The sequence below is a fragment of the Dipodomys merriami genome, unplaced genomic scaffold, assembly GCF_024711535.1.
Source record: "Dipodomys merriami isolate MVZ:Mamm:240054 unplaced genomic scaffold, mDipMer1.0.p SCAF_48, whole genome shotgun sequence".
In the NCBI taxonomy this organism is placed as follows: domain Eukaryota; kingdom Metazoa; phylum Chordata; class Mammalia; order Rodentia; family Heteromyidae; genus Dipodomys; species Dipodomys merriami.
In genome coordinates, this window is record NW_027206046.1 from 1,913,764 (window position 1) to 1,935,796 (window position 22,033).

The 22,033-nt window shown below is 37.2% G+C and overlaps 1 protein-coding gene across 5 annotated transcripts in view; it reads left to right on the top strand.

Annotated features, from left to right (window-relative positions):
- Dennd4a (DENN domain containing 4A) overlaps positions 1-22,033 on the top strand; it is a 115,602-nt gene that overhangs the window by 32,411 nt on the left and 61,158 nt on the right. For all 5 annotated transcript variants that reach the window (XM_069995104.1, XM_069995107.1, XM_069995106.1 and 2 more), the window contains 6 exons: positions 3,697-3,946; positions 11,510-11,579; positions 14,294-14,463; positions 15,739-15,980; positions 18,968-19,034; positions 20,638-20,696. In XM_069995104.1, coding sequence (XP_069851205.1) covers positions 3,697-3,946; positions 11,510-11,579; positions 14,294-14,463; positions 15,739-15,980; positions 18,968-19,034; positions 20,638-20,696 — 858 coding nt within the window. The remainder of the gene's footprint in view (positions 1-3,696; positions 3,947-11,509; positions 11,580-14,293; positions 14,464-15,738; positions 15,981-18,967; positions 19,035-20,637; positions 20,697-22,033) is intronic.

Genomic DNA, 22,033 nt, shown 5'->3' on the forward strand with positions numbered 1-22,033 from the left:
GCCTGCTGGCTTTGCTTTGTGATCCTCAGATCTCAGTCTCCTAAGTAGCTAGGATTATAGGTGTGAGCCACTTACACCCAGCCAGGAAATTTTTATTATGCAGAAAGAAATCCTATACTCATTAGTAGTTGTATTCAATCCCTTAGCTCCTTTAGTCCTAGGCAATCACAGTTTTCTTTCTGTCTCTGTAGATTTGACTTTTAGGATACATCATATGAATGGGACTACCATATGAACTACATAAGGTTTTGTATGTTTGGCTCCTTTGCTTACCATGATGTTTTCAAGGTTCATCCATGTTGTAATATGTCAGTACTTTATCCCTTAAATGGATGAATAGAATTCTGCCATATGGTTATGCTATAAATCCATTTATCACATGGATATTTTGGATATTTCCACTTTGGAGCTTTCATAAATAATGTTGCTTTGAATACATGTACATGTTTTTACATAGATGCATGTTTTATTTTTTCATGTTTTATATTTTCTTGTGCATATTCTTAGCTATAAATTGCTGGTCATTTTTTTTTGGCCAGTCCTGGGGCTTGAACTCAGGATCTGGACAGTGTCCCTGAGCTTCTTTTGCTCAAGGCTAGCACTCTACCACTTGAGCCACAGCACCACTTCTGGCTTTTTCTGTCTATATGATACTGAGGAATGGAACCCAGGGCTTCATGCATGCCAGGCAGGCACTCTACCACTAAGTCACATTCCCAGCCCCATCATTTTTAATATTTTGTTTGATTTTTTTGAAGTGGTAGGCTGATGCTATACCACTTGAGTCACACCTCCACTTCACGTGCGTGTGTGCGTGCGTGTGTGTGCGTGTGCGTGTGTGTGTGTGTGTGTGTGTGTGTGTGTGTGTGTGTGTGTGTGTGTGTGTGTGTGTGTGTGTGTTAACTCAGGACCTAGGTGCTGTCCCTGGGCTTTTTTGCTCAATGCTAGTGCTCTACCAACTGAGCCAAAGCTCAACTTCTGTTTTTTTTGTGTGTGATTAATTATAGATAAGAGTCTCATGGCATTTCCTGCCTATGCTGGCTTCAAACCTTGATCTTCAGATCTCAGTCTCCTAAGTAGCTAGGATTACAGGTGTGAGCCCTTGGCCCCCAGCCCCTTCTCATTTTTTGTTGGTTAATTGGAGGTAAGGGTTACAAATTTGTGTGCTTATGCTGGCTTCAAACCATAATCCTCAGATCTCAGCCTCCTGAGTAGCTAGAATTATAGGCCTGGGCATTATAGATTTGAGGTAGGGTCTTGAGTTTTGTCCCAACTTGTCTGGCTACATTTTTCTTATTTGCACTGCCTGCCATAGGTAGGATGACAGTTGCCTACCACCAGCCTTTCCTACTCAGATGAGATCTTATGAATCTTTTTCCTGGACTACAATTGATCACAAACCCTCTTGATCTCAGTCGTCCAAGTATCTATGATTATAGACATCAGCAATAATATATTTTTAATAAAGAGCAAGCCTGGTATTCATTCATAACTCTTCTTGTTACTTAACAGCACTTGGAAATATCAAGAAAATACCGTGCTTAAATGATACTAATTTATTTTGACAGAATTAACTGGTTTATATTAATTTTAAGTTCTTGACATTAGTCAAGGACCAATTAGTAAAAAAAAAGTTTAAAGCTCTACTGTTTCTGTATTTCATGTAAAAGTGAATACAGCTGGCAATATTTTCAACATAAGTACTCTTTTATGTAAGCTTTCATTATACAAAATTAATCTGAGGAACTGGTCATATTCTTTCTAATATAATAATATCTTTCTAATTATAATTTCCATTTTCAGCAATATTTTATTGAAATATAAGAACTTTACTTGACAACTGTGTTAATCTTAATGTGACCTTAACTGCTTATTACTGTGGGTTGTGTGGTTCAATTAGTAGAACACTTGACTATAAAGAGGAAGCTTTGGAGTTCAATTCAGTAATACCAAAGAGAGAGAGAGCGAGCACGAGAGAGAGAAAGAGAGAGAGAAAGAATGCATTCAAAGAAAGGAAGAAAGAGGGATGGGGGAAGGAAGGGAAGAAAAGACAGGAAGAGGGACAAAAAGCAAGGAGAAAGGCTACCCTGTGAGTAACTGTTTAATGTTCTATTGAATTTGTTTTCTTAATGCTCTTAACTAAAAATTAAAAGCCTTTTTTAATACAGAGAAGTTGGACACAATTTAATTCCTATCACCTCTTGCTTTTGCAGCCTTACTATAAAATCCACCACTTTTTTTTTCTTCAAAGCATACTGTAAAAGTTAAAAGACAATTCAAAAAAAGGAAGAAAATATTTGCAAATCATATAACTAATAAGGGAACTTACATTTCATCCATAAGAAAGCAACTATATATTAAAAAGATAAAGGAAGCCAAGAGCTGGTGGCTCACACTGATAATCCTAGCCACATAAGAGACAGATCTGAGAGCAACCAACTTGAGCAGACAAATCCAAGAGATTTTTTTTTTTTTTTTTGGTTGGTCATGGGGTTTGAGCTCTGGGCCTGGGAGCTGTCCCTCAGCTCTTCAGCTCACTTGAGCCACAGTGCCACTTCCGGTTTTCTGGTGGTTTATTGGAGATAAGTGTCTCACAGACTTTCCTGCCTGGGCTGGTTTTGAACCCCAATCCTCAGATCTCAGCCTCCTGAGTGCTAGGATTACAGGCGTGAGTCACGGGTGCCCGGCTCCAAGAGATTCTTATCTCCAGTTATGGAGCAAAAAGAAGTGAAAGTCTGGCCTTGTGTTAAAGTCACTGTATTGGTCCATGAGTGTACACACATACATACATACAACCTGAAAGAACATCTTAACACATTTCTCCAAAACACACAAAGTATATGAAAAGATGCTCAGCTGAACACAAATCAAGACCACAATGAGATACTATTTCATACCTGTAATGAAAATGCTAATATGAAATGTTAGCAAGCCCATGTAGCTAGGATTACAGGTGTGACTCACCAGCACCAGGCTTCATACAGACTTACTAAAGTAAACTTGAGGTTTTCAACTGTTAAGAGGCTGATATTATTTCTTAAAAGGAAGGGAAATATTGGAGATAAAAGTACAGCCTTTTGTAAGATTTTAATTTGGGCTCAAATATAAATTGCTTTTTCCAAAGAGGACCATTTTAAGAAGAGAACTAGCTAATACATGAAATAACTAAATAAAACAGGGGCCGGGAGCCAGTGGCTCACACCTGTAATCCTAGCTACTCAGGAGGCTGAGAGTTCAAAGCCAGCCTGGGCAGGAAAGCCTGTAAGACTCTTATCTACAATTAACCACCAGAAAACCAGAAGTGGTGTTGTGGCTCAAGTGGTAGAGCTCTAGTGTTGAGCTGAAGAGCTCAGGGACAGCGCTCAGGCCCAGAGTTGAAGCCCATGACCAACATAAATAAATAAATAAAAATATAACAGGGCTACACTGTTTTTATATTTAATTTTTTGTTTTCTGGTTTACATTAAAACCATAAATGTTTATTTGAGCTTTTCTTGCATTATTTATATTTTTAATAGGAAAACTAGTTATCCTCTAATACAAAAATGTACATTCTGAACTAGTAAGATATAGGCTATTATTACTATGTTGCTGCATTTTAGGTTGAATTCCTGATGCCTGAGAATGTTAGTTACTTTTCAGATTTCAGGGTGCTTTTGTTTTTGTGTATTTATTCCTTTAAATTTCTGATTTTAGGGTTCTATATGACTGGAAAGAAAGATTAAAACAGGGTTGTGAAATCATTAAAACTACTCCTTATGGGCACCCTGCAAATATTAGTGGCAGTGCCTCATCCCAAAGGATTTACATCACTTACCGAAGAGCCTCTGAAAACATGACTCAGAATACGTTGGCTGTCACAGACATTTGTATTATTGTACCCAGTAAAGGAGAAAGTCCACCACACACATTCTGCAAAGTTGACAAGAATCTCAATAACAGCATGGTAAGTGATTCTTTTCCACTGATAAAAGTAGCTACAAAACAAGAAGAGCATAATCTTAAATAAATCTTTTCTTGAAAGCATGTAACATAATTACAGAATTGAAAAATGTTTTAAAAATATTGAACAGTTTTCTTGTTTTTAATTTTTAAATTTTTCTTTCCTTTTTCTTTTTTGTCAGTCCTGAGGCTTGAACTCAGGGCTTGTGCTGTCCCTGAACTTCTTTTGCTCAACCCTACCACTCTAAGACTTGATCCACAGCACCACTTCTGGCTATTTCTGTTATTAATTGGAGATAATTCCTGCTCAGGCTGGCTTCCAAGCAAATCCTCAGATCTCAGCCTCCTTAGTAATTAGAATTATAGGTGTGAGATACCAGTGCCCAGCATTGGATAGTTCATTTTTTTAAAAAAGAGAGTAGTTGACTTTCAGAAGAAGTTGTGTATGTGCTTTTTGGGGTTTTCTTTGGTTCCAGTCAGGGACTTGAACTCAGTTGCCTGAGCACTGTTTCTGAGCTTTTGTGGTCAAGGCTAGCACTCTACCACATGAGCTACAGTTGCACTTCTGGCATTTTGCTGGTTAATTAGAGATAAGAGTCTTCTGGAGTGTACTGCCCAGGCTGGCTTTGAACCGGATCCTCAGCTCTTAGCTTCCTGAATAGCTAGGATTACAGGTATGTGTCACCAGCACCTGGCTAAACATTTTTTTTTAATATACAATTTCCCTCTTATTGCAAAAGCAATGCACTAATCACCCTAATTTGTCTACTACTTCCATACCTAGCTTCAGCAGTGTTTCCTACTTTTTTGGGGGGGTGAGGGAGGGGGGTTGGTCGCAGGGCTTGAACTTTGGGCCTGGACGCTGTCCCTCAGCTCTTCTGCTCAAGGCGAGAGCTCTACTGCTTGAGCTCCAGCACCACTTCTGGTTTTCTAGTGATTTATTGGAGATAAGAATCTCACTGACTTTCCTGCTGGGGCTGGCTTTGAACCGCAATCCTCAGATCTCAGCCTCCTAAGTAGCTAGGATTACAGGCGTGAGCCACTGGCGCCTGTCTGTTTCCTACCTTTTTATGAATCATTAATTTTTCCTTTTCTGTTGGATTGTTTCAACATGCAAAAAGCATGTTACTTTCTGTGAATAAACAAAAACTTGAGGGGAAAAGCTCAGCAAATGAGAAAAGCTGAAAAAAATCTTCGTTTTATTTGCATGTATGTATTTTAAGTCATGACTGTGTGTTTTTTGTTTTGTATTTTTTTTTTTTTTTTTGGTCGGTCATGGGGCTTGAACTCTGGGCCTGGGTGCTGTCCCTCAGCTCTTCAGCTCAAGGCGAGTACTCTACCACTTGAGCTACAGCGCCACTTCTGGTTTTCTGGTGGTTTATTGGAGATAGGAGTCTCACGGTCTCTCCTGCCCGGGCTGGCTTTGAACCTCGATCCTCAGATCTCAGCCTCCTGAGTAGCTAGGATTACAGGCGTGAGCCACCAGCGCCCGGCTAATGACTGTGTGTTTTAGTTTTTAAATTGATTTAAAAAATAAATGCACACATAAGTTTTTTAAAAAAGCATGTGTATGATCTCCTATTTATAGCTTTTTGGCCCATATTCCCCTTATTCTATTGCCCTACTTCATTGTTCTTTACAATAAAACTTTTGAAGAGTTAAGTATATTACCTCATTCTTCACTCTGATTCTTTCCAGTGAAACTTTTGTCTTCCTCATTCCACCAAGATTTCTTTTTGTTATTGAATCCAGGGATCAGTTCTCCTCAATATTTCATATGTGACAGCTATGATCATTTTTTCCTTCTAGAAATAGGGAGAGAGGATGTGTTTTCTTCTTACATATTTGCTTCTTTATCTTTCTACTTTACCAATCATCTCCTTTCTGCCTATGTTGATATCTTTCCATTTCCCAAACTCTTGTGCAGTAGAGTGCCCCAGGTTTAAGTCCTGAGTCCACTTATCTTCACTCCTTGTATGATCTAATTATTTAAATATAAGCTATGTGTGTATAATTCTAAATGTGTGTCTCATTGGACCGCTCTAATTTATCATCTCTTGGTGACTCCCGCTCCATCAGAGTTTTTTTTTTTTAATTGAGAACTATATTAAATGTATGCTCTAAGTATCAGAGAAATCTATGTAGGGAAGTAATTCATACTTAAATACCTGAGTTCTTATACAAATATTTTTTTTTTTGGTTGGTCGTGGGCTTGAAGTCAGGGTCTGGGCACTGTCTCTGAGCTTTTTCCGCTCAACACTGGTAGTGCTCTACCACTTTAAGGTAAGAGTGTCATGGACTTTCTTTCCCAGGGGCTGTCTTTGAATCAAGATCCTCAGATCTGAGCTTCTTAGGTAGCTAGGATTACAGGCATGAGCTACCAGCACTCGACTCTTACACAAATGTTCTTATGCCAGTTGTCTGTATAGTAAAACTGACATTTCCCTCCCCCAAGTATAACCCCTGCTTTCACTGTATTTGATGTTGGTATAATTTGTGGAGGGGAAGGGGAAAAACAAATCGTTTAAATAGGGATACAGGTGGACCCATTGCAACAATGAGATGTACAAGTCGTTATGTCGAAAAATGAACTTTACAACTTTGGTGCGGGGGAGGGGGTAGCAGGGAGGATTGGGTGGGAGGGCGGGGGGGGGGGAGGATGGGAAGGGATGGGAAGGGGAAACAGAGGAGGAGGCTACAATGCTTGATAAGAAATGTACTTATTATCTTGCCCATGTAATTGTAACCCCTCTGTACAGTATTTTCACAATAATAATAATAATAAAAACCTGACATTTACCTAAAGCCTATTTCAGTCCTTACCTCTGCATGACTGTCACTTGGTTTTCCCCAGGTGTATAGTGTGCTTTTTGTAAGTACAGCCCTCGATTAATTAATCAGAGTCTCGCAGACTTTTTGCCTATGCTGGCTTGATTCTCAGATCTTGGCCTCTTGAGTATCTAGGATTACAACCATGAGGCACCAGCTCCCAGGTCTTTAAATTTTTTTTTTTTTATGGTACAGGTGTTTGATTTTAGGGCTTTGTAGTGCTCTACCCCTTGATTCACATCTCCAGCACTCTTCATTTAATTTTCTCAAGGATTCAATGAGAAGCCAAAGAACAAACGAGGCTTCTGAATATTCAGCATAAAATTGTTAAACTAAAAGCTTATACTTTGAGTCTTTCATAACTTTCTCTTCTTCTGATTACTCTTAGACTTAGCATGTTAGAACATTTAAAAGGCAGAAGAGGTCAGATGCTGATGGTTCACGCCTGTAATCCTAGCTACTCAGGAGGCTGAGTAAGGATGGAGAGTTAAAGCCTGCTTGGGCAGGAAAGTCTTTGAAACTCTTATCTCCAATTAACCATCAAAAAGCCAGAAGTAGGGCTATGACTCAAGTGGTATAATGGTATGACTCAAGTGGTATAGTATGGTCTAAGATCAAACCCCAGGACTGGCACTAAAAAAACAAAAACAAAGCATTGATGAGTAAGAGGGAAATCACAAAAGGATATTCTCAGTTAACTAAAAAATTTAAATAATTTAAATATATTTATAAAGATGATAGTTTTAATTTAAAAATTAAAACATAATTTTAAAATTACAAATTTAAATGCAGATAATACATATGTATATATTTGTATATTATGTAGGTAGTAAAAAATTTTAAATGTGTATGTATGAATGAATGCATTAGCTTCAGATTAGGAGGTTAAGTCAGGAAAAACGGAATAGAAGCTGGGAAGCTAGTTAAACTTGTAATTTCAAATTTTTTTTTTTGTCTTTTTTGTCAGTTGTGTGGAGGCTTGAACTTTGTGCTTGGGTGCTGTCCTTTAGCTCTTCAGCTCAAAGTGGGTACTCTACCACTTGAGCCACAGCACCACTTCTGGTTTTCTGGTGATTAATTAGAAATAAGAGTTTCATAGACTTTCTTGCCTGGGCTGGCTTTGAACCGTGATCCTCAGATCTCAGCTTCCTGAGTAGCTAGGATTTCAGGTGTGAGCCACCAATGCCTGGCTATGTCATTTTAATTTTTAAAAAGTTAAATATTGTAAATGGGGCTGTGGCTCAAGTGGTAGAGTCTTAGCCTTGACTAAAAAAGGTCAGAGACAGTACATAGGCCCTGAGGTCAAGCCCTAGGACCAGCACAAAAAAAAAAGGGAAGGGGTTTGGAGAAAAAAATTCAAGCTAAATATCTGAAGTAAATATGATAAATTGTTAACATATATGAAATCTAGGTGAGAGTACATGGAAATTTGTTATTGTAGCCTCTTAATGTAAAAAATGTTGGCCGAGCTGGACATTGGCAGATCACACTTAATTCTGGCTACTCGGGAGGCTTAAGATTGAAGATCATTCTTTTAAGCCAGCCACAGCTGGAAAGTCTATGAGATTCTTATCTCCAATAAACTACCAAAAAGCCAAAAGCAGAGCTGTGACTCCAGTGGGAAAGTATTAACCTTGAGCAGAAAAGCTCAAGGACAGTGCCCAGCTCCTGAGTTCAAGCCCCAGGACTGGCACAAAAACAAAATACAAAAAAACCCAACTTGGCAGTACTGGGTTTTTGTTGTTTTGTTTTGTTTTGTTGGTCATGGGGCTTGAACCTCTGGGCTTGGGCACTGTCCCTGCACTCTTCAGCTCAAGGATAGCGCTCTACTGTTTGAGCCATAGAATCACTTCCGGTTTTCTAGTGGTTTATTGGAGATAAGAGTCTAATGGACTTTCCTGCGTGGGCTGGCTTTGAACCGCAACCCTCAGCTCTCAGCCTCCTGCATAGCTAGGATTAAGGCATGAGCCACCGGCGCCTGGCTAGTACTGGGTTTTGACTCATGGCCTGTCCTTGCTAGCAGGTACTTTATCACTTTTAACATACCTCAGCCTTTTTTTGCTTTTATATAATATATATATAAATATGTAATATATGATATATAAGACCATACAAGTATTAATATTCTCAATGTTAATGATTGATATTAATATCAATACTATATTAGCATATATTACTAATAGTATATATTTTATATAATATATGCTAGTATATCTTATATGTAATATATATTAACATAATATATTAGTATATTTTGCTAATATATTTTGATACTGTTACTATATATTAATATAGTAATGTTTATATTAATATATATTGATATATTTAAATTTTTCCTTTTGATATCTACTATGCCTTGCTGTTACATATTATTTAAAAATTTCAGTGACCTTTCTCATTTGTACTGATTATATGAAGAATGCTTATTTTATAAAGCTAATTTTTTAAAAAAAATTTGTAGTAATTATTTATATATTTACTTGAGAATGCTGAACTACTATGTGTGATTACAGTGGTGGAGAAAGAAATATCCATGTCATCACTGAGTTTACATTTAAGTGGGGAAGTAAAGCACAGCATGGAATGACTAGAAGCAACAAATGGACATCAAGTTGAAGAGCATAGGGAATGATGCAAAATGGTTTGCTCAGGTTTTGGTAAGGACTCTGAGGAAGGGACAGTTGAGCAAAAACTTGAATGCCACAGGAAACAAAGTGCGAAGGCTCTCACAGAGATATGGGCTTGGTATGTCTGAGAAAGGTAGGGAGACCAGAATGATTGGAGAAAAGATCTTAGGATACAGCTTAGGTACAACTCTGTGGCCTAGGCCCTAAAGCAAGGAGTTTGTTTACCTTGAGAATGATATGATGTGATTTACATTTAAACTGGCTCACTCTGGCTGTGGAAATAGACAATTGAAGAATAAGAGAGGAAGCTGAGAGATTGATGATACGGTCATAGCAGTAATCCAAGTGAAAAATGATTTTTTTTCTGTACTGGAGTCTGAACTGAGGGCTTCATGCTTGCCAGACAGGTGTACTGCTTGAGCCATGCCTCCAGCCCTTTTTTGCTCAGGTCATTTTTGAGATGAGGTCTTTCTTTCTGCGTGGGATGGTCTAAGACCACAGTCCTCCTATTTTATTCTTCCTGGTGTAGCTGAGGTGACAGTTATGCACATCCACACCAGCTACTGCTTGAGAGGGAGTCTTGTGAACTCTTTGCCTAGTCTGGGGTAGAGCAGCAATCCTTCCTTTCTCTGTCTCCTGAGTAGCTACAATTTACAAGTGTGAGTTCCTGGTGCCCAGCTCAAAGTAGATATTTGTTACTGTTGTTTGCAGTCATATTGGGGTTTGAACTCAGGGCTTCATGCTTTCTAGACTGGCACACTACTGCTAAGCTGCTTGGCCAGGCCTGTTTTTCACTGGTTATTTTTAGGATAGAGACTCCCCATCTGGGCATGGGCCTTGATCTTGTAACCACCTACTTGAGGCTTCCTGTTGTTGCTGGGGTCACAGTGTAGCTTCCCGCAATTGAGATGGAATCTTACAGATTTTTCTGCTCAGGCTGGGCTGAAATTGCAGTCCTCTTATTCTCAACCACCTGAGTACTGAGGATTACAGATGTGAGCCACTGGCCCCCAGCTTTCAAAGTAGATCTTGAAGGTAGACTTCATCAAATCTGTGGTTATACTGGAAATGATGATGTATAAGACAGAATGAAAAGTCAAGAGTGGCTCTTGAGCTTGGGGACAGAGTAAATGGTAGAACCATTCCCTGTAGTGGGAAACATTGGGAAGAAGAGCTGGTTTGAAAAGGACAAGACTGCTTTTATGATTATTCTAAATACGAGGTGCTATTAGGCATGGAAGTGATAAGTGAAAACTGTCAGGCATTTCTGTGTGAGTGTACAATGGGTGGTAATAGTGACAGAGTTTTGGAGCTGAGACTAGAAATTTGAGATTTTTCAATGTGTAGTTATAATTAATATCATGCAACTGAATATATATCGTTTAAAGACAGTGGGGAAGAGAGGAGTCAGATTTCCTGATCTGGAAAAGGGGATGCCACAAAGGAGATAGGAAGAAGTTGCTTCAAAGTTGTTGGGGAAGAGAGAGCAAGACTTCAAAGCCTGGCTAGTATTTGACAGGAAGTGATCAGTGATAGTAAAATCTGCTGAGAGGCTGAGTAAGATGAAGACTATCAACTGAAGGACTTGGTATCATGGAAATTATTAAGGCATTTTTTTAAAGGAGTAATAGAGATCCAAAAGCCTGATTTGAAATGCATTTATGAAAGAATGGAAAAGGATAAGAAAAAGGATATGGCAAATTACAAGTTGTAAGGAGTTTTTGCCTAAAGGGCTTTAGAAAATCAGGCAATATTTAGAAGAGGTTATGAAGTCAGAAGGAAGGTATGCACAAAGTAGGCATTTCGTAATTTATCATTTCTGGATAAGGTTGAAACTTGGAATAAAATCTAAATGGTTATGGCTTAGTTTTGTTTTAAGAGTCAACTGCTACTTATTGCTTCTGCAAGAGGAAATTATGTTAAATTTGACTTCTGAAAATTAAGTGGGCAATGACCCCATGAAGTGCTGTCAAAATAGCAAATTGGTAACAACAAAGAAATATCTGTTGCTATGTCCTAAATAATTTGTACTGGAGAACTCAAAGATTCAATTTTCATTGTTACTGCCATTTAAAATAGAATGTTCTTTTTTCTCTCTTTTTTAAATTTAGTGGGGATCCGCAGTATACTTATGTTACAAAAAATCGGTGGCAAAGACTAACACTATATCTTATAAAGCTGGTAAGTATAATTTTAGGGGGAATACTTTATATGTAAATATAATATGTAAGATTAAAAAAGAAGTAACAGCTGTCTGTGATCAGAAGTACATCCTATGTTCTTTTATTCTTAGTTTTGTCTTCATATGTTTTTGAAAATTTGAAAAAGGAAAGAGCAGCCTTTTTAAGACTTAGATTTAAATAAATGCCAAATTAATGTAGTTAGTTTTTAAAATTATTAACAACAATTATACAGAGGGAGACTTCATTGTTACATTTCCAAACATGTTTACAATGTATTCCAATCAATCTTACTGCCTCTATCATTCTCCCTACTGCCTTCCCTGCTTCCACAAAACAATCTCAGCAGTATTCATGTTCTGTTTTCATAGTTGTGAGTTAATTTAGGGATTTTTTCTGAGACAAGAATCTTACTGTGTAGGTCAGGCTGGCCTCAAAGTCTGTTCCCCTGCCTAAGCTTCCAGGTGCTGGGATTACAAGTATGTGCCACCAGAGTCAGATTAACCTTTTAAATCATTAGAAAATATAGAAAATATATTGATTTTACTTCAATGTTTTTAAATATTTGCACTGAATTTAATCACTTATAGTTATAAAAATATTATAAATTAATCGATAATTTTATCATGCCTAGTTGAAATGTTATCAAACATATTGATTTATTTATAAGATAGAAGACTTGTCCTTCTAAAACTTACATTTGTAAAATTGGAGTTGTAGCTGGGTATGGTAACAAATGCCTATAATCTTAGTAGATGGGAGGCAGAGGCAGGAAGATCAAGATTTAGAGGCCAGCCTAGGTTACATAGTGAGTTTCAGATCAGCCTGGCTACCAAGTGGGACCCTATCTTAGTCAGTTGCTCAGTTAAATAATGAAATTAGAGTTCTGGACTTTTTAACTTTCTTGTCTCTTTGATTGTTCGGGGCCCACCATTCATCACTTATTTCTATACTTTATTGCATCATGACCTGAGAGAGTAGTTAATTATATTCTTGAAGGACCCATGAGCTGCGTAGTATTTAATTAGAGAATTTTAGAACTTCTTTGAATCTTAGTTTATTTAGTTTGTTCTAAATTTTTTTTTGTAGGTCATGGAGCTTGGACTCAGGGTCTGAGTGCTATCCCTGAGCTTTTTCGCTCAAGGCTAATGTTCTATGTTGAACCACAGCTCCACTCTGGTTTTCCAGTGGTTAAATGGAGAAGAGTCTCATAGACTTTCTTGTCCAGGCTGGCTTTGAACCACTATCCTCAGATCTCAGCCTTCTGAGTAGCTAGTATTACAGGCATAAGCCGCTGGCTCCCAGCTTAGTTTATCTGACTTTATAGATGAGAAAATCTGAGTCATATTTGTCTGAAATCTAGAGATTATTTGTAGAACCAACGGCTCTGATTCTTACTTTATTGTTCATTTTTTTCCCTATCTAATGATGATATTGCTTGACTTTAAGGGCTTGAAGATCAGGGAAACTTGTTTTCTGTTTTTAGTCCCACAAAATGCAGTATAGAACTTTGTGCCTGCACCATTTTATAAAAGTAGTCTAGTGAACATCAAATCATAGACCACTTGGAACTCTATCTTCCTATAGTCTGAGGGTTATTTTGAATCAGAGCTTGAACTCAGGGCCTGGACATTGTCCTTGAGCTGCCTTTGCTCAAGGCTAGCCCTTTATCACTTGAGCCACAGCGCCACTTCCAGCCTTTTCTGTTTAATGTGGTATTGAGGAATGGAACCCAGGGCATCATGCATGCTAGGCAAGCACTTTATCACTAAGCCACATTCCCAACTCATAATTACTATTTTTATGAATATCTTTCTTGTATTTATACTAGGATTTATTCTAGAATACTCCCTGGTATTGTATATTTTAATCTATAAAAAAGCCTATTGAGGGGCTGGGATGGTGGCTCAGTGGTAGAGCACTTGCCTTGCATTCATGAGGCCCTGGGTTCTATTCCTCAGCACCACATATGCAGAAAAAGCCAGAAGTGGCACTGTGGCTTAAATGGTAGAGTGCTAGCCTTGAGCCAAAGAGCTGAGGGACAGCACCCAGGCCCAGAGTTCAGGCCCCACGACTGGACCCCCCCCCCCAAAAAAAAAGCCTATTGAGGGCTGGCTACCAGTAGCTAGTACCTGTAATCCTAGCTGCTCAGGAGGCTGAGATCTAAGGATCATGGTTCAAAGCCAGCCTGGTCAGGAAAGTCCATGAGACTCATCTCTAGTTAACCACCAACAAGCCAGAAAAGGAGCTGTATTTCAAGTGATAGATTGCTAGCCTTGAGCAAAGAAGATCAGGGACAGTGCCCAGGATCCAAGTCCAAGTCCCAAGACTAGCACAAAACAAAAAAGCCACTTGAGGGAAAGTTATTGAGAGCCAGTGATGTAGGTAAATAAATATACTGAAATTTTCAGAAAGTATACCTTAAGATAATGTGTCCGTAGACTGAATTTTTAGCAATGGGTTTGTTTCTATAGGAATATCTTTTCTTGTTAGAAACTTAGACTTTGATAGGCTTGATAACTATGCAGTTAGTAAATGTTAATAGTTATAATGTTTGTATTATAGTCTATATGTAAAGCATTCAAGATTTATTTAATGAGCACAAACACAGTGTTTTGGTAATCCAAATTTGTGAAATAATAAAACATTGTAATTCAACTTATAAACACCTAAAGTCAAGAGATGCTGACTTACTATTTGTTATTGTTTTTGTAGGTCTAATTTGTAGGTATCCTCAAGAAGATTATGAATCATTCTCACTACCAGAATCTGTTCCCTTGTTTTGTTTACCAATGGGTGCAACTATTGAATGTTGGCCACCAAATAGCAAATACCCTCTTCCTGTATTTTCTACATTTGTGTTAACTGGAGCCTCAGCTGAAAAGGTATTTATTTTTAGCAAATTATGTCTATAAATTTCTTATACATTTTTCATGTTTTACATAGTGTATGTTACAATTCTATATATTAGTTATTATAAACTAATAAGCTTTATTACATAGTGCAAGGTAAAGTAATATATATATGTACATATATATATAAATTGGTTGTACATACCTTTTCCACTTGGTTAAAGTCAATATACCCAGGAACCAGGTCCCGTCCTCCAAAATGTTTTTCTGGTGAATATCATCAAAGATTTTTTTTAAATCATCAAATGATGATCCTCATTTGTTTCCTTAATATTCGAAAGACCAGGTACTGGTGGCTCACCTGTAATCCTAGTTACTCAGGACACATGACTGAGAATACAGGTTCAAAGCCGTAGAATAGTTTATGAGACTCTTCAAGTATCCACTAAAAAGCCAGAAGTGAAGGTGTGGTTTAAGTGATAGAGTGCTAGCCTTGAGTAAAAACTAAGGATAACCTCAGGGATATAGGGAAATTGAGATCTAGAAAAATTCAATGAACTAGGGGCTGGGAAGGTGGCTCAGTGGTAGAGCGCTTGCCTTGCATGCCTGAGGCCCTGGGTTTGATTCCTCAGCACCACATAAGCAAAAAGAAAAAAGCCAGAAGTGGCGCTGTGACTCAAGTGGTTGAGCGCTAGCCTTGAGCTGAAGAGCTGAGAGACAGTGCTTAGGCCCAGAGTTCAGGTCCCACGACCGGACCTCCCCCCCAAAAAAGAGAAAAATTCAGTGAATTACTCAAAGTTGGAATTTATAGTTCCTTATCTAAAATTCTGTCTCCTTTTCTATTTGTTATTATTTCTAACCATTTTGTTAGAATATTAGTACAATTGTCACTAATTTGAAAATGTGACTAAAACACCTTTTTTTCAGTAAAAGGACATGAAAATATTACTACGTAGTTCTTTTGTTTTCTTATTGCAGTTTTTTTGGGGTTTTGTTTTTTTTTGTTGTTGTTATTGTTTTAGACAGGGTCGGTCTTACTATATAGTTCTGGTTGGCCTGGAATTTACTGGACAGTCAAGCTGGCTTTAAACTTGAGATTCTCTTTCCTCAGGTTCTTGGATGCTGGGATTGTAGATATGTGTTATTACACCAGTAATTCTTGAACATATCAAGAAAGCAAGAGTAATGTCAGTTCACTATTATGTGCCTAGTCCCTGGCACTATGCCTGGCTCATAGCAAACATCCATTAAATGTTAAATGGTATGATTTGAATTAATGATACCAAGTATATTTTACTTGTTTTGCAGGTCTATGGTGCTGCTATTCAGTTTTATGAACCATACTCTGAGGAGAATCTCACAGAAAAACAGAGACTTCTTTTGGGTTTATCTCCATTGACAGATGGGAAGTCTGATAATTCCAAAACAATTCACACTAACAAATGCATCTGTCTTCTTTCTCACTGGCCTTTTTTTGATGCATTCAGAAAGTTTCTCACTTTTTTGTATCGTTATTCCATCTCTGGACCTCATGTCCTTCCAATTGAGAAGTAAGTTAGAAGTTTCTTATTTCAAAATTTGATTGTCTCTGTATTATGATATATTTTGTACTTGTAAGTTGAGCAAATTTAATATAAAACTGGATTTCTGGAGAGTTATTTTTACAAAAAGAAAAGAATTTAGGGGCTACGAAGGTGACTCAGTGGTAGAGTGCTTGCTTGCATGCATGAGACCTTGGGTTCGATTCCTCAGCATCCATAAGCAGAAAAAGCCAGAAGTGGCACTGTGACTCAAGTGGTAGAGAGCTAGCCTTGAGCAGAAGAGCTGAGGAAAGTGCCTAGGCCCAGAGTTCAGGCCCCATGACTGACAAAAGATAAAAATAAAAAATAAAAAGAATTTTGTTATTCATTCAGGTAATATTTTGCCATTATACTGTTATAGTCTTGTATTTTAAATAATTTTATTTCTAACAATAAAATGAATGTTTTGATACAATTTAAAATGAATTACTTAGTATAAATGTTTTGAGAGATGTGGGTTTTTTAAATATACTATTAAAGAGTTTATAAATCTTTTTTATTTTTGGTACTAGTCCTGGGGCTTGATCTCAGATTCTAGGTGCTACCCTCAGATTATTTTGCTCCAAGCTAGCATTCTACCACTTAAGCCATAGCTCCATTTCCAGCTTTTTGGTGGTTAATTGGGTAAGTCTCCTGGAGCCAGTTGCTGGTAGTTTATACCTATAATCCTAGCTACTCAGGAGGCTGATATCTGATGATCACAGTACAAAGCTAGCCTGGGCAGGAAAGTGGTGAGATTCTTATCTCCAATTAACCATCAGACAACTGGAAGTACTGCTGTGGCTTAAAAGTGATGGAGTGCTAGCTTTGATTAAAACAGCTCAGGCATAGGGACTAGGCTCTGAGTTCAAGCCCCATGACTGACTTAAAAAAAAAAAAAGAGACTCTTGGACAGCATACAGTATTTTAAGTGTGCATTGCCATCAAGATATAGTAGCACCTCTGTACAGTATTTTTACAATAAAAAAACTGTATAAAATAAATAAAGTTCCTGATTGAAAAGAAAAGATATAGCAACATTTTTGGTGGGGACACACTGACGTTTGAACTTTCGTCTTTGTACTAGGCAGGTGGTGCTCTTTCCATTGAGCTATGGCTCCTGTTCCTGTTATTGCTGGTTATTTTTGAGATAGTCTCATTTGTTGCATGACCACACAACCAGGCTTAATCTATGTTAGGCTTCCCATGTATCTAGAATAGTAGGCTTGTGCCATGATGTTCAGTTCTTTTGTTGAGAAGGGATGTTGCTAACTTTTCTTTGGAAGCTGGCCTTGAACAAGCCTCCCAATCTCAGCCTCCTAAGTAGTCATGAGCCACTGATGCTTGGCCAATAAGATTAATATTTACTGCTTTAAAGACATTCTTAAGTGAAATGGCATTTCTCTTACTGCAAGAGTATAGTAGTAAAGAGTGTAGCTACTTGTCTACTTTGGTACCACTGCCTTGATTCCCAATAAAGTTCCAGGATTTCATTCACAATGATTTTTGTACTATATGTATCATGGTCAACACAGTGAAAAAGACAATGTCTTAGTGTTATTATGAAAATAGTTTTGACTTTACAGATCATATCTGAATAGGTCTAGAAGATCTTTAGGGGCTCATGCTCATATTTTTATTTTTAGTACTTTAGGCAATTCAAGAAGACATGCTAGTAAAAGTAATGATTTTCTTGGCCACTTTTCTCTATCTGGTTGAAATTATCTTGAAAACAAGAAAATTTTGAATTAATATTAAAAGAAAAAGTACAAAGAAAGTATCTTACTCCTTTTAAAAGTTTTTTTAACTACAGTTTTTTTGTCTATCTTTTTTTTTTTTAAATATTTATTTTGTTGGTTGTTGGGCTTGAACTCTGGGCCTGGGCATTGTCCCTTAGCTCTTCAGCTCAAGGAGAGCACTCTACCACTTGAGCCACAGCACCACTTCCGGTTTTCTGGTAGTTAATTGGAGATAAGAGTCTCTCAGACATTCCTGCCCAGGCTGGCTTTGAACTGTGCTCCTCAGATCTCACCCTCCCGAGTAGCTAGATTACACATGTGAGCCGCTGGCTCCCTGCTTAGTATTTATTTATTTTATTATTATTATTTTTTGGGGGGTCTGGTCATGGGCCTGAACTCTGGGCCTGGGCACTGTCCCTCAGCTCTTCAGCTCAAGGCTAGCACTCTACCACTTGAGCCATAGCGCCATTTCCAGCTTTTTTCTTTTTGCTTATGTGGTGCTGAGGAATCGAACCAGGGCATGCAAGGCAAGCGCTGTACCACTGAGCCACCTTCCCAGCCCCATGCTTAGTATTTATTTTTATTAAGTACTTGTATCAAGAGGTTTCAGTTCCAGAAGTCAGTTTATGAGTATAGTGTATCTTAATCAATGTCACTCCTTCTTCTTCTAGAGTGTTGTAAATAAAACTCACTTGATGTAGCTTTTTATCCATTTTATTATTTTTTCATAATCAGTAATAAAAATTTAAACTTATTGCTAATTGGAAGTTCATTGTTTATTATGTTTTTGTTGAGAGTTGAAATCTCACTGTGTTGCCTAGGCTAAGTCTCAAACTCCTGGTCTCAGGTGGTTCTCCTACCTAAGAGACTACAAGTACATACTATTGTATCCAGGTAATAAAAAATATATTATAAATGTAAGAATTAGTTTATTTGATAATGTCTGTACCTTGATAGGTTACCTACTATCCAGTAAGGGAAAGGTAAAAGTTAAAATAGCTTTAGAGACATTAATAATAGCAAGCACTGTTGAATATGAACACCTATTAATATAAAAAATTACTGAATTTAGGATTGGGATAAATGATTTTTGGCTGTTCATTTATTTTCATAGTGCTAGGGATTTCCAAATTACAGATACACAGGACTTTGACTGTACTTAAACTTTTGATGATATGTTAACCTTTATAGCATGTAATATTCACTTTGGAATCAATTGGATTTTGTGTTTTCTTTAAGGCATATTTCTCACTTTATGCATAAAGTTCCTTTTCCATCTCCTCAGAGACCACGGATTTTAGTTCAGGTAAGGTTTTCTTAAGTATGTGGGCTATATGAATTATTGATGTCTGTCAAAAATATAAAAACTATTAAATGGGAGAAGAAATAGAATGATATATAAAGAGAATAAGATTCTATTTCATGTTGGTTTCTTAATGTTTTATTAACTCTCCCTTATAGAATATAATGTTTGCCTTTTGAGAAAGGGTTAAAAATAAAAAGTAGTCAGTCGCTAGTGGCCATGCCTATAGTCCTATCTACTCAGGAGGCTGAGATCTGAGGATCTTGTTAGAAGCCAGCCCAGGCAAGAAAATCATGAGATTCTTATCTCCAATAAACTATTAAAAATATTGGAAGTGGAGCTGTGGCTCAAGCAAGTGGTAGAACACTAACCTTAAGCAAATGAAGCTCAAGGACAGCACCCAGATTCTGAATTCAAGCCCCAGGACCAACATAGATCCACCCACACATGCACACGTGCACACACGCACGCACACCCCTGTTAAAAAAGTAGACACATTTTCAACACAGAAAGGGACATCATGTCTATATAAGGTATAGGGGTATCCAGCCTTAAGCAAATGAAGCTCAAGGACAGCACCCAGGTTCTGAATTCAAGCCCCAGGACCAACACCTCTCCCCCCCCAGATTCTGAATTCAAGCCCCAGGACACACACACACACACACACACACACACGCACGCACGCACGCACACACACACACACACACACACACACACACACGAAGTAGACACATTTTCAACACAGAAGGGGACATCATGTCTATATAGGGTATAGGGGTACATACCTGTAATCTTAACAATAAGCTTGAACGAGATGGGACACTCCAGACCAGACTAGATTACATATCACTTCACAATCAGTATTTACAAATTTGTGGCAATCTATAAACATTTGGACATGTAGTTGAAATTATTGCATTATTACAGATTAAGTGTCTAGAAAGTACTCTTTATATGACTTTTGCATTTCATGTTTTGCTGTCTTAACTCTTACATCTCTCTCTCTCTCTCTCTCTCTCTCTCTCTCTCTCTCTCTCTCTCTCTCTCTATCTATCTATCTATCTATCCATCCATCTAGAACATGTTGTTTGAATACACACAGAACATTTGTTTTATACAGAAGCCCTCAGACTTTTCCTGTGATGGACCTTACACTAAATATTTGAGGCTTTGCAGGCCATCCAGGCGCTGTTGCACCTGCTCATGCCTGCTATTACAGCACAAAGTCAACTAGATCATGTGTAAGAAATGACATAGGTGTCTTCTACTAAGAATTGTTTACAAAAACAAGCAGCCTATGTATTTATGCTGTAAGTCAGAAATGGACTGCCCTTGATTTTTATGTTATTAAATGCATCATTTAGTCTTTGATTACAAAATTCGTTTAAATGGTTTTAGGGTAAAGTTAAAGACAGAAGAAAAGAGATAAGATTCAGAGTAAAACGTTGTTGGAGTTACAGATGAAGGCATACTTTTTAGAGATTTAATGATATTCTTACTCTGATGACCTGGGAATCCATTAGGCTATGTTTTTTTTTTTTAACTAGAAACTGCTGTTTTCAAGTTAATCATTATTATTTTAAATGTTTTATTTTGAATCTTCCAGCTATCACCACATGATAATTTGATTCTCAGTCAGCCAGTTTCTTCACCTCTTCCATTAAGGCAAGTAAAATTTCATTTCTGTTTATTTTTATAAATCTGATGTGAGCTAAAATTACATGTGTGTGTGTATTCTTTCTTTCCAAGCCAAAATCTCAAACATTGATGGAAGTAATTTTCACTTAACAGCCTCTCAGCTACTTTCCTTTGGAAGAAAAAGAAAAGCTTTTTTTAAACTTAAATTTTTTGTTATGAAAATACTGTACAAAGGGGTTACAGTTATATGAGCAAGGTAATGAGTACATTTCTTATCCAGCATTGTTGCCTCCTCCTTTGTTTTTCCCCTACCGTCGCTTAAGAAAAGCTTTTATAATAGTGTTTGACATTTTGAGTATTTTCATGTCAAGAATTACTATTGCATAAATTAGAATTTATACATAAATTATGAAAATAGCTATTTTCAACTGTAATTGTCCTCTGAAGAACATTTGGATGTAATTTTAAATTTGACCTCAAATTTAAAAGTTTTAATTGCTAAGCAATTGTGTTTAATGATTTTAAATGTTCAGAGAAATTATGAAATATGTTTTTCCTACAGTGCCATTTCTTGAAATTTAATTAGATGTGTAATTTATTTCTGTCAGAAATAGTTAGAGTTGTAATTAAGCTATTACATAGCACATCCCTAAGGGAGACTGGCTGCCATCTTATACATTAATTTTGCAAGAATTGCAGATTATTTCATCACTAGCTCTTAGCCAAGAGTGACCAATGTTTTCTTAACTGCTGTTTGAGCTGAAAATGAACTAGAAACATTGGTTGTAAATGTAATTCTAAATTATCCAAAAAACTTACTTTGGGTACTTTATTGAGATAAAATTCACATGCTACAAAATTCACCCACATTACAATTTATTATAGCAACTATTGCTATAATAAAATTTAGATTATTTTCATTACCCTAAAAAATAACCCTGTGTCTTTTAACATTCAGCAGTTAGCCTCCTTCATTTCACCACTTCATTTTACCCTCTGTCCTTAAACACACACATACTAACACATAGGTACATATGCCATTTGACCCTAGGCAACCAATAACCTGGTTTTTACTCTAATGGGTTTACCTATTCTGGAGATTTCATACAAATGAAAATGTACTATGCATGACCTTTTTATTTTTGGCTTAGCAAGTTTCTAAGGTTCATTTGCATTGGAGCATGTACCATTACTTTATCCCTTTTGTTGCCAAATACTATTTTATTGTATGGCTACATCATGTTTTATTTAGCTATTAATCATTTGGAAAGTTTCCACATTTTGTGTGCTGTAAATAATGTTGTTATGAACATACACAAGATTTTTTGTGGACATATGCTTTTGTGACTCAAAAGATTTTATAA